The following is a 19,436-nucleotide window of genomic DNA, read 5'->3' as shown; positions in this document are numbered from 1 at the left end:
GTATTATCACCTCGCAAGCGCGAAGTTCACATTTTTTTTCGAATGGATTTTATATAGCTTGTGACATGCTTTAAAGATTAATACCAACTAATTGAAACTGGATTACACTGTTCCATAATAATTCCACATAGCTTATTAACGTACTTTAAAAATGAGGAAAGTTGATCAATACCTTTACAATCATAAATTTTGACACCACGATGTGCTCGCAAATACATGCAAAACTATTTCCATCGGTGCAAACTAGAGCAGGATTTTTGTCTCGGACAACACACACATCAAATGCGTGTGCTGTGGATCTGTGTCAAACTTTAAAAAATCTGACTGAAAATCTAATCCTTTTTTTGTTGCAGGTTTTAATTTGTCAATAACAACATTTATCAATGGTGATTCTGGTTATTCGTTTCGCAATTTATTAGCGCACAAGCATCAAGAGCTATACATGGGTTTAAACCACGGGCAAATTTAATGTAGGGATAAACCTAACTATCATGATGACTGAAGCTGATTAGTAGTTCCCATCATTATATTCTTTATTGACTTTGCAATGGAGGGCCTATATGTACTATTGCATGCATAACTACTTCTTTTTATTCAGTTCACAATTATGGCATCTGTCAGTCATATGGGAGACAATGAAGTTTTGCGTCATCGGTAAATATTCATTGCTCCTATGTAATTATTTTTTTAAAATAATAATGGAAGAATATGCGCTATACTAATTAGAGAATTATACTAAATTCTTGGCGATCTGAATAATTAACAATTAAACATTAATTAATCATCAGTTAATTTACTGAATACTTAAGTCTACAATTGTGGTAGGGCCTATGCACTATTCCATGCTTATTACTACTTCTTTTTATTCAGTTCACAATTATGGGATCAGTCTGTGGTGGCAATGAAGTTTTGCGTCATGAGTAAACATTCATTGCTCCTATGTAATCATTATTTCCTTTTTATAATAATGAAAGATTAGTAATTAGAGAATTATACTAAATGCTTGGAGATATGAATAATTAACTAAAAATTAATTTTTTATCAGTTAATTAATTTACTGAATAGTTAAGTCTACAATTGTGGACAATGAAAAAAAAAGACCTTTATCATTAAAAGTTCAATAACTTATGACTGATGAATACCACACTAAACTTAATTATTGCATTCAAACTTTATATTGAATAACACTGTATATAATAGGTAATCCTAAGGGTGTTCGTGTAGTCTACATTCATTTGTAATAGATTTTCATAAATATTTTATTTTGCAAAGAGCAACCACAATAACCAAGTATTGTGGATTCTGCACTAAAATCAAACATGAATTATGGTTTATATTAACGCATACACACAATATTTTTTTAAGTAAATTTCTGTTTATGATTCACTATCAGAGGTCTGTGATGGAGTACTTTTACAAAAGAATAAAGAATAAACAGAGTGGAGAATCGTTGAAATAGACGAATCTCAAACAGTGATGTCATGAGTATGGTTCCGTACCAAAACATTTTACAACACAATATTATTTCTGTTGAGCTCATATATTTGAAGAATATGATTCAATATTTTTGTTTATGATTAAATATCGGAGATCTGTGATGGAGTACTTTTACAAAGAAATAAAAAATAAAATCGTTGATGATATCAAATAGAGGAAACTGAAACAGTGATGTCATGTGTATGGTTCTGTACCAAGACAATTTAAACACAATACTACTGCTGTTGAGCACGTCAATTTTAAGTAAAGATTCAGTATTTAATATGCTTGTAAAATTTAAGTAATAATAATAATATAGTAATAATAACAACAATCTGCACAGAACTTTAGAACGAGAAAATACTTTCCACATATTTTACACGGAAAATTACATTGATTTGTAATCAATTTAAGGACTTTTGTAGTAACAGCGAGTTTGTCTATTTTTAATTCAACATAATAAACACAGAGGTCCCTCAAAAAGCACAGCCATGCAGTGATGATCCTCTGAAAATAGACTACTATAAAATCTTGTATCAACTGTGGCAAATTTAAATAATGACCAATTTTTGTCATTAGATGTTAAACAAAAATTAAAAAATCCTAAAAGCACTGTATAGGTATTAATTATTATAATTGTTTTAAAATACAAATTGTCTCTAAAATAATTATAATTGGCAAAACATTTGATAGATTTCAATATATAAAATGCAATGTTGGTAAAATCCTAGTTTTAATTTCTACTTTAAACAAATTTAAATAATGATAAAATTAGATGGGTATGTTGCAATAAAAATTAAACAAATCCTTAATAGCACTGTACAGATATTAATTATTATAATTGTTTTAAAATACAAATTCTGCCTCTAAAATAATTACAATAGGCAAAACATTTCAGCTTTCAATATACAAAATGCAAATGAATGTAACATTCCAGTTCTAATTTCTACTTGTTAGAAAAGTATTTATAATGCAAGTTAAATTGACAGTGTGCCAACAACGATCTAAATGAGAAAATGTAGAGAAAAATATAATATTTTTTTTTTACATTTTTGTGGTTTTAGGACAAAAATTAGAGAGGAATGAAGTCACAGCACATAAATTTGTTCCCTACTTAGAGAAAATTGCAATTATTTCCAGCCATTTATTGCAAAAAAAGGTGCGACGAAAGCGAAAGATTGCTTCCTTAGAATCCGCAGGGATATAATATGCAACATTTATGTGCTGTCAGGCAAATTCCTATTATGTTATTTAACACTCTTCATGCGTTCAACTTCCCCATTAAAAGGACATTTTTTAAACATCACACTCTGTCTGCCATGTCCAAAAGTCTAACCTGGATACATATGGTTTTTAGGTGAAAATATTAAATCCTGTGTCGGAATTTATTTCACACGTAAGCTAAGCTGTTTTTTTTACTTCTTGCATCATATATTTTTTCCTAATCTATTTATAGAGTTCCTCGTTGGATGAAACAAAATTTTAATTCGAAAGAAAACATGGAGTACACAGGGAGGAAATGGGAATGAGAGTAGCAATGAAAATTTAAGCAATATATAAATAAAGGATAATATTATACAATAAAAATAACAAATAATAATTTAATTGCAAAAATCAACTAATAACATGGAATAATTTTGATTCAATTATGGCAGGATATTATTGCAACATCAGACGATCATTAAGATGATAGTTTTTGAGAAAGAAAAACAATAAATCAGGATTCAAAACCAAAAACCACCAATTAACCATGTTATTTTAATATACGCAACTGAGCTTCAAGGCCAACAGGCTCAACATTCCCAATGTATATATTGCAAACACAATTAAAATGATAATCCTGTTGGGACTATATTTTTTTTTTATATCAAAAACTATGGTAATTAACATTTTTATATCATCTCTGACAGAGATGTTGATTTCTCCATACCAATTTTAGCATCATCTAAAGGGTGTTTTGTTTATTGAATGTACTTTTGATTGTCCTGCCTGTATTTCTGTATTTATACATGTGATTTTTTGCTGTTTGTTCGAAAATAATTAAATAAATAAGTATATAATACATTATTTTTATTGTGGGTTAAACAGTGCTGTGTTTGCAATATAGAATTTCTTAACATGAAGGAGTGTTGGTTTCGATTTCACACGGTTCATATGTGTACTTCAGAAAGGTTGCCCCTTATCCATCTTGCCCCCATCCACTTAGCAGCACAAGTAGATACTATACAATACCAGGCAGTACAAATGCCAATACCGTAAAACCTTCAATAGAAGCCCAATGGGCTTAATCCTGAGAAGAAGCCCAATCTCTCCCTCTTTAATTTGCAAAAGTAATCTCCAAAAGAAGCCTGTGGGCTTCAAATCAAGAGAGTATGGACTTCCATATGAGATAGCACTTACTTATCATGATGGTGGTTATGATAGCGTGTGAGTATCAATATTATTTTATTGTACTAGCATGGTTAAAATTTTAAAAACTTTTAAAAATTTTGAATTCAATAGTTGAAAAATGGAGTACAGTGACAATTCCAAAATATTAACAGCATTCATTTGGAGAGCCCTCCTCTCCACCCTCTCTAGTGTGCGAAAGTAAGATTTGCCAATTATGAAGAGGTAGGAGAATAAAATATAAGTTGCAGTGTCACTAAGCTAAATTGGGCATTGGTATGGTCTGGGACTAACTTGCGTCCGTAAAAAGGGGTGTGGAGTGGCTGGAACCATCACCGATTTTAAGGCTGTAGTTAGTGGAGCCCCTGCCTTACCACTCGACCACTTGACTTGCCACAGTATCCCTGCAACGTTATCAGATACTCAAAATATTACACTTCTATTTTTATTTTCTACTTCTCTTCTTGTTTCTTTTAATGGCTTTTTTTTGTTATTATTTCTTGATGATAATGTCCTCTTTTGTCAGATAATAATAAGTGTTGTATATAAACGGCCAAACATAAACTAATTATGCTTTGCAAATTCATGATTATTATTACGTTTCCCCCCTCAGAATGCTATCTTTATTGCTATCATAATTCATAAATCAAAAAAAACCTTTAACTCAATGACATCTGTGGCGCCGAAAATAATGATTATTGCAATTGCGTCTTACAAATTCAATGATTGATTGATTGGATCAGTAATTTTTTTTCCAATCTAAACATAATAACAAGAATCAATGATTTTTTTCAGTCCAAACAAAAAATAACAATGTATAATTTTCTTTTTCACATTATTAAAAACCGTAGTCAATAAAGCATATCAAGGATTGCAATTTTTATTATGTTGTCTATTCAGGACTATTGAAAAAGCACATTTCACCTAAATGAAAAATAAGGGAATTGATATTAAAATATATCAGACGACATTGAAGAAGCAAATTATCGGAGAGAAAACTCAAAAGATGCCTAATTTCAATAGATTTCTTCTTTCACTCTATGAAATCAAATTCAACTAGACTCATTATGTCAGTTTGCTAAATAGAACATAGGGCTTTTCCACATTGCCAAAGTGATGATGAAATTACAAAAATAAAATTAAAAATCATTTGAAGAGTAAAGTAAAGACATGAAAAACAAAATTAAAATCACACTAAAGAAAATTATGAAGATGAAAAAGTAAACGTGACAACTCAATGTCTGTGAGACTCAAACTATGGCTGCAAAGGTAACAGCGAGATTGACGTTGAGAGGTCTTATTACGCTAAAGAATCCAACCCTCCAGAGGTCGGTGTACTTTTAGTTTGTCTACCTTGCATGCATTTGACAGTAATTTTGTGTTTAACCTAGCTGTAGCTAGTTCAAATGCAAATTGTAGTAACATAAAAATTTAATTATCTGTTTATTAATATTCAAAATATGTAGAATGATGTCATGGTTTGATTTAATTATACCATCTTTGCTTGGACAAAGTTTGAGAAAGATCCTCTCATTATTTTCCAATTGAAAAAAAAACAAAACATTCAGTTACCTTACAAACAGAATGCTGTAAAGAAAGGTAATTACTATGCTTCCCTTATAAACATACGATATGGTAGTACTGAGATACTTCGCAAAGGCGACACTTTTTTTTTATTTAGCAAAACCCTCCGATCAGCAATAATGACGATTTTTGAATAAAAATAAAATTCTATTTTAAGCCAGTTAGTGTAACCATAACAAAAATTGCAGAAACATTTCTTATAAATTTATTTTTAATTATGCCCTCCAAAATACCTCCAAATATAAGATATATAGTTTTTCTTTATTATATAAATTCAAAGCATTTATAAATCTCATTACTACACTGTTTACATTCATCAATAACATTTTATTTTTATTTTTCCCTCTGCCTAGATGGTTCTGGAAATCATTTTGCTAAATAAAAAGACAAACCTTTTATTTTTTTCCTGCCCTCCTCTGACAATTTAAAATAAAGTAAGTTCGCTAAACAAAGTATTAAAATCTTGACTAATGCTTCACATGAACGCACATGCTTGGCCCATAATACATGGTTATAAAGAAAACATGTGTTATTCGTTTACTTAGCTCAGGATAATCACATGCACATTAGGTGAATGACTCTGAAAACGGTAGTGTTCCCTGTGTTTGGCACACCTAAGGTGTTTAATTAATGTATTAGTATTTTATCAGGTGAAATGAATACTGTACTGTTCTAGATTCTTGTTTGATGCTTTATAAAGCCTGATAAAATGCCACACTTCTCACTAATAATTGTTATTTCTAAGTTGGGGTGATGTTGAGAGGATGGCGGGGTGGTGTTACGGTGAGAGGGGATGTGACTGTAATGAAGGGTGAATGGGGTGTACTTAATAATATTATAAATCTTTAATTTCTCTTCGTTTTCTGTTTTTTAATCAACTATCTATGTCGACTTACACCATTTGTTTTCTTTTAATTCATGAAAGTACAAAATGTGCATGTTATATGCACTGCATTGGAAGATAAAAATTATTTAAAAAAATTTAAAAACATGTAACATACACCTATTACAACTGGTTGAGAAGAGGCAAGATGGGAGGGGGGGGGGAAGGAGGAATAGAAGGTTAAGAGTGTTTTAAAGGCACATCAACACATCCCGTTGTTCTACTGTACATTTGAAGACAGACTAAGTTTTTCCTCTACTAGAGAAAGTAAAAATCTGAAACTTAACTTATATATGAAAGTAAAAATAAAGTTTCAATGATTGGTGAACTTTTAGGGACTTACCCATAGGCTCCTTAATGATTTCATAATAATCAGGAACTTCATCTCTACTCACTGGTTCTAAGAAAGGCCATGCCATTTTATGACTCTGTGAATAAACATACAAAATTACCATAGATTAAATAAACAATTATAAAGCACATACTGCTATCAGTACTAAGTCATGTTTACTGTATGATCCTTCCAAGAAAACCAGAAAATTAGCATACTGACATGGAGCAGTATTCATGGGCCAATACAGGGGTTAGTCTAGCATTTGAATTTGACTTACAGGTGCAAAAATATTTTTGTAGGCCTGCTGTTGCCTAGCCCTTGAGAAATGGACAACTGTCCTACGATGCTACAAACGTACCGTAAATGCTCAAATAAGCATCACTCTCTAATAAGCCGCTCTTAAATAAGAGCCCCACCAACCATGACGTTTTCGTTAAGTGATGCAGCGCTTAATCGAGCATATATATTACCCTGTGTGTAATGAAACACTTTGAGAAACAGTGTTTTAAATACAATGTATACAGTGTTAAAATAACACAAGCATTTCTTTATAAATATTTATTTACGATGCTGTAGGACCTACGATAGGCCTACCGAACTATGGTAATATGTGAAATAGGTAACATGGGAACGAGCATGGAAAGCGCCACACCAATATTTTTTTTATAAGCGCCGCACTGAAGTGCTTATTCCAGCATTTACGGTAGTCATTTTTTAAACTCGCTAAGTTTTAATGAAACAATTTTAACTATTTTATTAAGGACGACACTGCAAGTTGTTTAATTTTATACAGAATTATGTGAAATAACTTACATAACCTTTTTTATTTTCATAAACTAAGACGTTAACACCTTGTAGTGAAACCAGAAACCAGGAAGGGGAATCTAGAATTAATGTCAAGACAGTTGCAACAGGAAATCACAAACTTGATATGATTCGTACAGAATAAGGATAGGACATTCTGAAAGTTGCACCAATATGTCCACACCAAGAAGGTACACATGCAAAGAACTAAACAATTTTACCCCATGAACTCAAGAAATCATCCACACCAGAAGATCCATAATTCAGATCAATATGTTCATATAAGGAATGTATCCCTGGAAAGGAAAACTCTTAAATTACTGGGACAGGACACCCAAAATGTTTATACTGGGAATCGGATGAAAATTCCAAGATGGTACACCTAGAAACATACTAAAAGAATATAACACACAGAAGGAACACCCGGAATGAAGACTTCAAGATGTATATTCCAGGATGGATGCCTGGATACTACATACAAGGAATGTATAGGATTTCAGGATACACACATGTTAAAGAAAAATATAGAATTTCAAATGTTAACATTAACACAAAATGGACATAAAAATATAAATTTAAATAAATATAATAAATATATATAAAAAAGTAAATAAATATATATAAATAAATATGAAATTTAAAAGTTGAGAGCGAGCATTCACCTGCATTTGGCGAACAATTTTTCGTAGATGATCCATATCGCGGTGCGTCAGATTTTTATCCAGTGCCTTCTGGGACTGCTTAGACTGGCATTTCTTACATACATAGCTGTCAATAGCTTCAGCTTCTTCCTGTCCAATTCCAACACACTGACCATGAAACCAATCATTGCAAAGATCACACCCAATGTAGAACCTGTCATGATTGAAACAATAATAATAATAATAATAATAATAATAATAATAATGGTCGACGTATAGAGCGCATATCATAGAGACCTCTATGCCCTTAACATAAATAAGAATACAAATATAATGATACTTAACTAATCCTACTCCTTAAACTAAGCATGGTTTGGCCGCTGGCTCCGAGGAGATATATCATTAATGTTAAGTGACCCATTTTAAGCCCAATAAAAAAAAAATATATTAGTTTATCACCCTTGCGTGCATGTCTTCAATGGTACTGAAAAATAAAAATAAATTTTTTTTTTAATTTCTTTTTTTATTAAAAATTAGATACTGTTTGTATTATCTCAATCATGTTTTACTTTGAATATTAATGCACCAGCCAAACAACCTGAAGGTGATATTTGGCTTTAGCAAAATAATAATAATAATAAAAAAATCCTTCCTCCCTCATTACTTTTCCAGCCTAAAAAATAATATTTTTATAGTGCCTTACATTTTTTTCTTTATTTATTTTATTGTGTCTCATAAAAAACTTCACAATAATAATAATTTTAAAAACATGTAAATAAACAGATAAAAAATATATTATATGCGATCACAAGGTTTGAAAAAAGAAAAAAAAAGAAGATGCATAACAACATCAAACTGGAGAAAAGACAGCACCAAAAAATAAAAATAAAATAAAATAATAAAAAAAAAGAGACAAAAGGCAACTTTATAATTATTTATCAAGAAAATCGCAAATCGTGTAGGTACGCAGTATGCCAACAATCATTGTAATTATTATTATTCTAAAAAGTAAAAAAACATTAAAAACATACCACAACTCAAAAATTATATTTTTTATTTCATTTAACTCGGCAATTATGGGATGGACGATGCTAGATACCAAGCTTCCTAATGAGGCCAAGGGGGGGAGGGAAAGAGGGGATGAGACCTGGGGGAATAAGGCCTGGGGGATTGAGGCCTGGGGGGAGAGAGTGGAGTTGTTTCAGTTGTGTAAGTACATTGTACATTTTTGCATTTTATTCTCTAACTGTATTTTTGGAGATGTTTGCCTTCTTTACTTTACGCATTGATTACTTTTGTTTTTTATCTGTCTCACTTTGTGTGAGTCGAGTGGCCGAGTGGTAAGGCAGGGGCTGGTTCCAGCCACTCCTTGCCCAGGTTTCGGTTGGTAGAACCATATCATCTCGGATAAGAACCTAAAATGGAGATCCAGTATATCTGGCTTGTGTGCACTTTAAAGAACCCATTGTATATTTTGAATGAGTAGGGGGTTACCCCGATGTTATGGTTCATTTCAGCCCAGTCTTTGTAGACATACTATAAGCGCCTCTTTACGGCTGCTAGGTAGTCACAGACCACGCCCATATGCAGTTCAGCACAATCACTACGGGTTATTCTACCTTTACTTTTACAATTTAACATACTTTGTTTGATCAGACATAATTTAAATTATCAATAAACTATCTCCTTTATCATCTTATTTGTCAATTCAAAGACTAATCTGATAGTTTTTCATACCATAATACAGTAGGTATAGGTAATTATAAAGTGATGGCTCAAATATCAATATTAAGCTTAATTTAATCTTCTGTGAATAGATAATTTAATGTCAATTTTATAGAAGCACTTAGCAATCAATAAAAACTGAAATAAATAGAAATAATACCTTGTATAGGTTAAATTTTTAATGTGACATTTTATGATTTAATAAACATAAAAAATGTCCTTTGTTATTAAGATTTCGACATAAATATATAAGCAAAATGAATTTGCAAATTATTACTTGTGAATTAATTAAGAAATAATATTTACAAAACACACATGTTAGTTCACATAATGATGGTTATCTGAATCACTTATTTAGGAAACAGGGTGATCATAGGAGAGTTTAGATTACTGTTTAGTGAATTATTTTATTGAAAGATTGTCAGAGAAAGGGGAAAAAAAAAAAATAAAATGTTATACTGATGAATGTAAACAGTGTACAGTATTATGAGATTGAAAAATGCTTTAAATTTATATAACTTAGGAAGAAATTTATTTATTTTTGGAGATTTCAGGGAAGAGGAGGGAGTGTAATTAAAAATAAATTAAAATCTGAAATTTCCGTTTTTCATGATGGAGGGTTCGCTAACCGACCAAAAGCAAAATTTGATTTTTATTTATATTTTTACCATTATTGGTAGTTGGAGGGTTCGCTAAACAAGGTAATCTAAATCTATGCAGATACTCATCAACGTCTGTTCAGCATCTGGATGAGGGCAGGGGCTTGAGATGAACCATTACACTGGGGTAACCCTCTACTCGTCTCGAAAGATGTACTGGGTTCTTTATAGTGCACATGAGCCATTGCATACACTGGGCCTACGGTTTATATTCCTTATCCGAGAAGATTTGCTCCACCTCCAGAGCCATAGGCGAGCGTGCCGTTCAAACCAGCACCGATATTACGGCTGTAGGTTATGGGCCCTTTGCCTTAACCGCTCGGCCATTCGACTTGCCAAAGTGTAAAAGAGTAATGTGATAGTTATTCTTTATTATAAACCAGTATTTGTTTTCCTTTCCAGGACGTTTCTTCTGGCTATCAGCCAGATATCATAAAAGAGGTCTCACCAAAGAGTTTAAATTATCAGAGTTAATAATGAGTAAGAAAGCACAAAGCATCAGATATTTTAATTAAAACATTTCAATTCTTTATGGATAATTATTTAAATGCCCAGATTCTAGCAGACTTGAAAATTCTCAATTGAACACAGATCTGATTAGACATGCCTCGAGTCTGACAGACCAAAATGCCATTTAAATCAGTATACAACATTGACGTACAACAGCGACAAAAACATTCTGTCGCACAGTGAAATCCTTACCCACCGCACATGAGAGCAGTAATTAAAAAACGCAAATTTGGGGGGGGGGGGGTTTGCAGTCTACATTCTAAGCAAAGGATGATGTTGCCAACTGTTTAGAATATTTCAAGTCGCATGGTAACAGAAACATATTAAATAAAATAAAAATATTTGTATGATTCAGAGCGGTACATTGCTCTGTCATATCATGATCAGGGTGCATTTGTACAGGTTTCACTTTTTTATGCCAATATATTGCGTGTGTATTTTGCACTGTGTAAATACGCCTTGATGGCTGGTTTTTACTTGAATGGTGGTAAATGCATCGCCGCTAGCCATTCACTTTAATAATTCAATGAAAATTCATATTAAAATGTATCATAAATTCAGATACTGGTCATATGGTAAAGTTACATGATTTTTTTTAGTATTCGAGTCTTTTGTTGAGTAATGTACTGCGAGGTTTTAATATCATATACCTATATTATTTGCATTATTCATTGTCTTTGCTTATTTGATTTATGATTTTGTATCAAAAGTAGGACAATAGCTTAAAATTAATCAATCGCTTCAATTTTGTTGAATTTTTAGGTCATTTCTAATCAAATGTCTGCCATCTGTTCCATCTAAGCACACACAAGTCGTTGATCAAACCAAGCAATTTCACATACCATTCAAAACACAATCAAATAGTGATGTTAAAATTTTACAGTTTATTCCGAAAGGGCATAATTTAAATTAATTAGTAAACAAATTAAAAGAATTTAAAATTCAAAGAAATTTCAAACAAACTTTTTTATTGCTGTTTATCCCTATTATGATAAAGCCAACACTTGAATAATAATATTAATAACACAATTTAAAAAGTGTTTATAAACCAATTTAAAGTTTATAAATCAAATTTCAAAGATTAAATCGAGCTTGCAATAAGTTAATGTTTATTATTATTCATGCGGGAACACTCTGCAGAGCATTTTGGTAAACCTGTTTTAACAACGATCAACTCAGGCTGACAACGACAACTAGCAGATGACATCACATCGTCAAGCACTCACAGGATGGAGATCGATACTTGGCCAATGGACGTATGACACTACGCGTGCCTGGGAATAACTATTCTCGGAGAGGGACTACTGTATAAACCGTAGGCCCAATGAACACAATCAGCTTGTGGGCACTTTGAAGAACACAGTATATCACCTCCACCCTAACCTCCCAACCCCCGGTGTGCTGGTACATACAGCCCCATATGGTGGACAGACGAAAGTAGCTGGTACTGCTTTTGCGGGTAGTTAAGACACGGAGAGACCCTTAGGGATACAGGAAGTTACTGAAAGATATATATGTCCACCCATTGAGCCCCAGGTTTGGTGGTATACAAATATCCACTATTATCAATATTATTATTACTATTACTACTACTACTACTACTATTATTATTATTATTGTTATTATTATACTACAAAAAAATGCTATAAAAACAACAAATTACATTACTGTGTAAAATGATCCATGGACAGGGATGGCATGGATCATTTTAACATTGCTAATTTAGGGTGGAAAATAACCAGAAACTTGGTGGGAAAAACAGTTTAAGTAAAAATATGGCTAGAACATTTCGAATAATCTCACCCCTGACAACCATGGTAATGCTCACATATGATTGGTTGTTATAAAAAGGTAGTTGCTAACCGATAACCAATGATGATCAACTTTCAACTTCCAATTCCAATCAACTTTCAACTTTCAACGAGACCCAGATGAAAAAAAAAACCTAGTCTTTGATGTTTACATATTTCTTAAGCTCTGACTATAAAATTAACAGAGACATCAGGAAAATACATGGGAATACAACAGTTCTTTGTCAAATAAAATTTGATAGTCTGGACAGGCTTTAAAAAAGTCCTATAAACTTGTCTGGTCAAACAATGCTCAAACAGTGTTCCTGAGTTTATAAATTAACAAGGATTATGTTCTCAGAAAAAAATCTAATAACTTTTTTAATTATATATAAGACCATGATCTGAATTTTAGTGTTCAAATTTATTAGCTTAACATATAGAATATATACTATTATTAGGTTTATGACATTAAAATGTCTCTTTCTGTCTAGACTTCATTGATTTTCCTCAGCCATATATTTTCTTCATTAAGCCCTGTCCAAAAAACTGTTGTATGCCCATATATAGTCATGATGTGCCTATATATGGTCATGATGTGATGTCATCATGACCATATTTTGGCATGTCACATGTTTTTGTCAAATTAAATTTGATAGTATGGACAGCCCAACAGACAAGCTTAAACAAATAAAGCATATATAATAATACATTTTGAAAATACATGAATTTTAACATCTTAACCCTTTCCAGTCGTATGGCGTCGCGACAACGCCCTCTTCACCCATACTTTATAGCGAGGGGCGTCGTACGTACGCCCTGTATAGCTTTCATGATAATTATTTTATAGCTAGGCTGTTCTCTATAGGATTTTTTGAGTGTGATGATAATTCCTAGCCTACTGTAGTTACTAAAGAATGAAGCTTTTCATTGCACAATGACGGTAGGACATAGAACGTAATGACGTGACAAAAAGCCATTTGCGCATGCGAGAAAGTTAAGTTCTCCTCGTCCTGTGGATTATCGGACACAATTTGGCCAAATCTACGTATGGAGATAACGTAGGACGCCCGGTAGGATGGTCATGCATGAGTGATTCTGTTCTAATGCTGAGTCGTCACGCAAATCGAAAGCTCTAATTTGAATCGCATTGGCTGACAACCGTCGGGTGTAGTGCGAGTACCCGACGCTTAACACTCTAAAAGTTTACAATATTATTCTATAATTAACAAAATAAAACATGCTTACTGTGAGTCGTCGTACGGGGTGCGACATAGACAGTACAACTCATCGTCCTGTTCTTGTTTTTGCAATTGGCAGTCGTTGCAAATAAAGTCCTTAATGTTCTGAGCCTCGTCTGGCGATATGTTGATACACTCTCCATGGAACCAGTTTAGACAAACATCACAACCAATGTAAAACCTACAAATATAAAATATTACTTTATTTAAGATTACGAATTCCATTATGTATGCCTGTTTACTGTGCGAATGGCAAAAACAGGGAGTCTTTTCGCTTGCGTCGGGTTTGCTGCACAGTACAACGATTGCACTGAAACACCGTATCAACAGTGTAGTGATTTGAAGGAAACCTGCCATTACTGCTATTTGTTCAATATTATGTGCACTTGATTAGCTTTAAATTGAAAAGTATTAAATATTTTTCTCACCAATTTTCAGAATGTGTACGGTTTCTATAAAACATCAAATTTCATAGTAATCAAATTAAAGACTTTTTGTAAAATCGTAAATCAGTAATAACCAAATTGATTTTATCTGCCTCATCACGTGAAAATTGATATTATATGCTTTCAATATTTTTAATTGAATACTGTAGTTTTCTAAAATTTTACCACAGACAGTAAAACATGTGAACAGTATAATCTGCTTTGCTTGCAGCTAAAATTTCATACAGTATCTATTTAAATAAAACTGCTTTGTGAAAACTGTTTCAATAAATTTTCATGAGATATATCTTAAGATTCTGCACCACTCGAGATACTTTCAAAAGGAACTTAAAATCGCATCTCTTTCCTGTTTAGTAGGCGGATTTGAAGCACCATGGGCATCGCAAGATGGATACTGGCGCTACATAAGAGCTCATTTATTATTATATCAACTACACAGGGTATCTATGGTAGGTAGTGTTACTGAAGATTACGATGCACTGCAACACTGGCATGACATATGTAGGTAACCTGATCCCTTAAATTTAAATTTGACTGCAAGCTCTTCATTTCAATCTTGAATTATATTTTGAGCAAAAAAAAAAGGGGGGGATTATTTTGCCATTGAATGGTGCAAATACTCTATGCCACATGATATGTCAAATCAATCAAATGGAAAAGATCTAGGTGTATTATATAATAGAAATTATTTCTCATGAGTATATACTAAGTCATGAATCAATCAATATGCTACTAAATATAACGATGAAATTGTATTAGAGAATTAATTAATTTAGACATAAACCTATTTTAACTATAATTGTTCTATAGTCTAAACTGATAAATCTGTACTTTGTAAGGATCATTTATCAATTACGCAAAACTTAAGCATTAATAACACTTTACATTATGTTCATCATTACATCTAAAATCTATATCAATTATCATTAATTACATTTACATCAGCATTGCCATTATTATATAATTATAGTTATCATCACTAATATTACTACCCCTATCAACATGCCTATTATTACATTAAGTTAATTTGCTACATTTACAATAACCTATTCATTCATTATCTATTCTTATCAAGAAAAAAAAAGTTTTAAGCTATACTATAGAGCGGAGTTTGATACAGTAGAATCAAAAACCTTTACAGTACTTTCTGTACCAGCATTGAGAAAAAATTACACCAAATACACCAAATCATAATTTTAAATTAAACAACTTATTGTTAGTGATTTAAAGAAATTAGGCTATATACATAATGTTACCGTAATATCATGATGTATGTATTGAAATTAGTCTTTTTTAAATAAGTTAATATTATGAAGAATTAAGAAATACAGCATTTGTATTTTAGTAAGGAAATTGCCATTCTCTAGTTTAGTTTAGTTTAATTTATTTTAGTTTTGTTTTTCTAATTTTTTAAATACTTATTTTTTTATATCAAATCGAATCGTCTTGTATTAATTTCAGTTATAATGGTTTTTTTTTTTTTTCTCGTTTTTGTAACACCAAATCATTGATACTATCATTATCATAACCATTCTCATCATAAAAAAATCAACATCTCCACCATTTACACAATCGTCATACCACCTCCAATGTAAATATCATCATTATAATAAACTATACATCACCACCATTGCCATCATCAAGCATCCAGTTTGCCGTCACCATCAATATCCCAATCCAGATCACTGCTAACCACTGCCACCAGTATTATCATTTGACTATCCAGATCATCGTCACTGCCATTATCACCAATCACATCACGGTTGCTGCCAACGCCAACATTATCTTTATCCGCCATCCAGTTCACTGTCAATATCATCATCTAGATCACCGTTGCCATCAATATGGTGACAATGCCACCGTTACCTTCATCTACCATCCAGATCGCCGTCGCTGCCGCTATCACCAATCACAATCCACATCGTTGCTGCCACTATAACCATTATCATCATTCACCATCCACATCGCATTTGCCACCAACACCACCACCACCATTCACAATCCACATCACCATCGTACGTCGTTATCGTATCATCATCATCAACAATCATCCTCATAACCCTATGACTGCCATTATAATCACGCATTTATCAATATGTACAGTATTTACTATTCCCCCTACAAGAATAAGCTTTCAATTCCTATTAATTTTCTCAACATTAAATAAACACTGGTTATTTCGTGGGGAACCGCCTTACATTTAAAACACTTCATAAATTCAATAAATACAATAGAATATTTAACTATTTGAATTATATAACTTCAAATGATGCATTACATATCTTTTTTCTTCCAGACAGACATATTATTACAATATAAAGTTTTCAAGCTCCATGGAGACTACACATAAAAACTGACACTAAAGATACATCATATATTAGGCAGAACATTACAGGAAAGCATTTCATCATTGAATGAACATCAACCATATACATTCCCCTCAAGTGCAATATTTTCTACTGAATTGGATCACACAAATTATGCTGATAGCTGCCATCACTAGAGGGCGACATTCTCATTTTTCCCTAGCTCATAAAGACCTAAACTGAGCAAGCATAGTGAAATTCGTGTAGCTCCTAATAAAATTTTGCCTAATTATGAATGTACAAAAATGGAGATGAATATTAGGGAAATAGTCCATTTTTCACTCGGAATTTCACTAATTTTCGGACATTTTTTATTTGCTCTTGAAATTTCAAGATATTTACTCAAATTTATTGTTACCAAGCACATTCTGCTAAACATCATCAATAATTCAAATTACTGGTGTTTTTAATATCACCAACAGATACTGCAACACTTGGATATTCACAGACTGGTATATTATTAGGTAAAGTTCACATAACACAGGCCCTGCCCTTGCTCATTAGATAGCATCAAGGGAATATATTGCACAACCTCCGTCCCCTTCATGCATGTCATTCAGTGTCTAGGCCAATTTACACTGATAGGTGCTAAGACAAGTGGTTGTCATTTTTTTAACCTTGAGGATAGAGGTTTTAAATACTAGCGGAGCATTTCACTTGTGTCCTTGGCATGGCACTTTACCTGCGATTATCTCTCTTAAAGTGCACAGTGGTAATTTTATTGTATTGCGCGCTATATGATTATTATTACCTGAAATAAGTGAAGACTGGCATTGGCAGGCTTCAATACTGCTGTATAACATTGTTAATGTTTTCATGGCTTTTTTTCAGCAGATATTAACCCAAGATGAATCCTTTGGTCGCACACTCTTAAGTAGGGGACCGAGATTGCAACAGGGCAGAGGCGATTGGTTGACACTTTGGGACCTAGTGCTGTTTTGCTATCACAACTCATTAAATTGTTGGAAGTCATCATGCTTTTTGTTTTATAATTTGTTGTAAAACATAGAGGCACTGCACAATATGCGCTATATAAATTATTTTATAACTATCATTATTATAATATTATTCAAAGCACTCAAAGAAAATGAATTGATTTGAATTGAGTTGTTCCTCAAGAAGATGAGTAGGCCTATGTGTTTCAGGTATTTTATCCAATAACTGAGGTAATATTAGGAAAATTTTGATTGCACGACGTGGTAGGATGTAGAATGTAATGATATCACTAAAAAGTCATCTGCTCATGCCAGAATGTTCTCGTCGCATGGTTTCTAGGACATAATTTTACCAAATCTATGTTAGGTAGAGAGCGAAAGTACATACAGGCCTGGTTGGTATAATGTGCTGCAAAACCTGCATTTTATTTGTAAACCATTTGGATACAAAAACATTTACAACACATTAAGAGCTTGCTTATATGTTGTTGTTATTATTATTTAAAGCATTGGATTTTCTGTTGTATTTTGGTAGCTTCCAAAAAACTAAAAGAGACGCTGTTTACATGTTTGATTATAACAATAAAATATTTTTGATTCTTACATCCAATACAACAAGAAAAAATAACAGTATCAGTAAAAAAGTTTACAAGGTAAACTTGTGTTGAAACTCGAAACAAGAAATATGATTCATTAATTGCAATTCAAGCATTATCCTTCTAGAATTTCTCCTTTCTTTGACTGCTAAAATACTGTAATATTACCTATGGTTATTGTATGATTTATCTATTGATGTTGAAAGAAAATAATGAAATTGGGCTTATTTGACTGGTTCATTTCACTGGTTGTCTTTGTTAAGTAGGATTTTACCAATGTAGGTGGGTGTGGTTTAACAAAGAACGACCAGTCGAATATGGCCACTGTCACAGATTTTTAAAAAATGCAAAAGAAAATCTTTAAAAAATCACTTACTTTGAGGCGTCATATGGCGTCTTGCAAATACAATACAGTTTATCATTTGATTTCTTCTTCACTTCCTTTTCTTGTGTTTTCTGAGCTTTTGCTGCAGTTGATTTGTTTGCTTTCTCTTGCTTAGGTTCCGATTTTGTGGAATCTGTCCGTCTCCTCTTTGGAGTTGTTGGCGAGCGCGACGTGTCCTTCGGTTTTTCCACTACATTTTCAACCGGTACCTCAGGTGTATACTTAATTTCTACTGGTTGGGCTTTATGCAGTGCTACAGGTATAGGCTGGTCAACAGCATCAAATAGCTGTTGTTCCTGTAACTGTTGCTGTACTTGTTGCTGCTGTTGCTGTTGTTGCAGTTGTTGTTTTTGTTGTTGCTGCTGCTTTCTCTTCCGAGCCATTTCCTTCTCGCGTCGAACTTCTTGCTTCGCCTCCTCCTAAACCAAAGAAAATTTAATTTTTTCTTTAACTTTCTCATCAATATTTTTTCCTTTTTTATGTTGCATATTATGCAGTACAATCAATGTTCTCCCCAAGAATATATACTTTACAAACATTATTAAAAACTTCAAATAACTATGAAATTTGCCAGAGTTAATTCCAAATCATGTGGAGGCAGTTTGACGCACTGAAAATGTCAGGGTTTCAATTATTCACTGTCAATTTCGTTTGTGTCCTTGAGCAAGGCACT

At 32.5% G+C, this 19,436-nt stretch overlaps 1 protein-coding gene across 1 annotated transcript in view; it reads right to left on the bottom strand.

Moving 5' to 3' along the window:
• Positions 1 to 19,436, bottom strand: part of LOC117119446 (nucleosome-remodeling factor subunit BPTF-like) — a 74,829-nt gene that overhangs the window by 31,935 nt on the left and 23,458 nt on the right. Inside the window, exons 12-15 of the mRNA XM_033264273.1 lie at positions 18,755 to 19,182; positions 14,043 to 14,216; positions 8,132 to 8,324; positions 6,675 to 6,759 (exon numbers count right to left, since the gene is read on the bottom strand). Of these exons, the coding sequence (XP_033120164.1) occupies positions 6,675 to 6,759; positions 8,132 to 8,324; positions 14,043 to 14,216; positions 18,755 to 19,182 (880 nt within the window). The remainder of the gene's footprint in view (positions 1 to 6,674; positions 6,760 to 8,131; positions 8,325 to 14,042; positions 14,217 to 18,754; positions 19,183 to 19,436) is intronic.

The sequence above is a fragment of the Anneissia japonica genome, unplaced genomic scaffold (genome assembly GCF_011630105.1).
Source record: "Anneissia japonica isolate Jap-2015-1 unplaced genomic scaffold, ASM1163010v1 scaffold287990_len610157_cov183, whole genome shotgun sequence".
Taxonomy (NCBI): Eukaryota; Metazoa; Echinodermata; class Crinoidea; order Comatulida; family Comatulidae; genus Anneissia; species Anneissia japonica.
The sequence above is the reverse complement of the archived record's forward strand: the minus strand, read 5'-3'. Positions and strand labels throughout refer to the sequence as shown.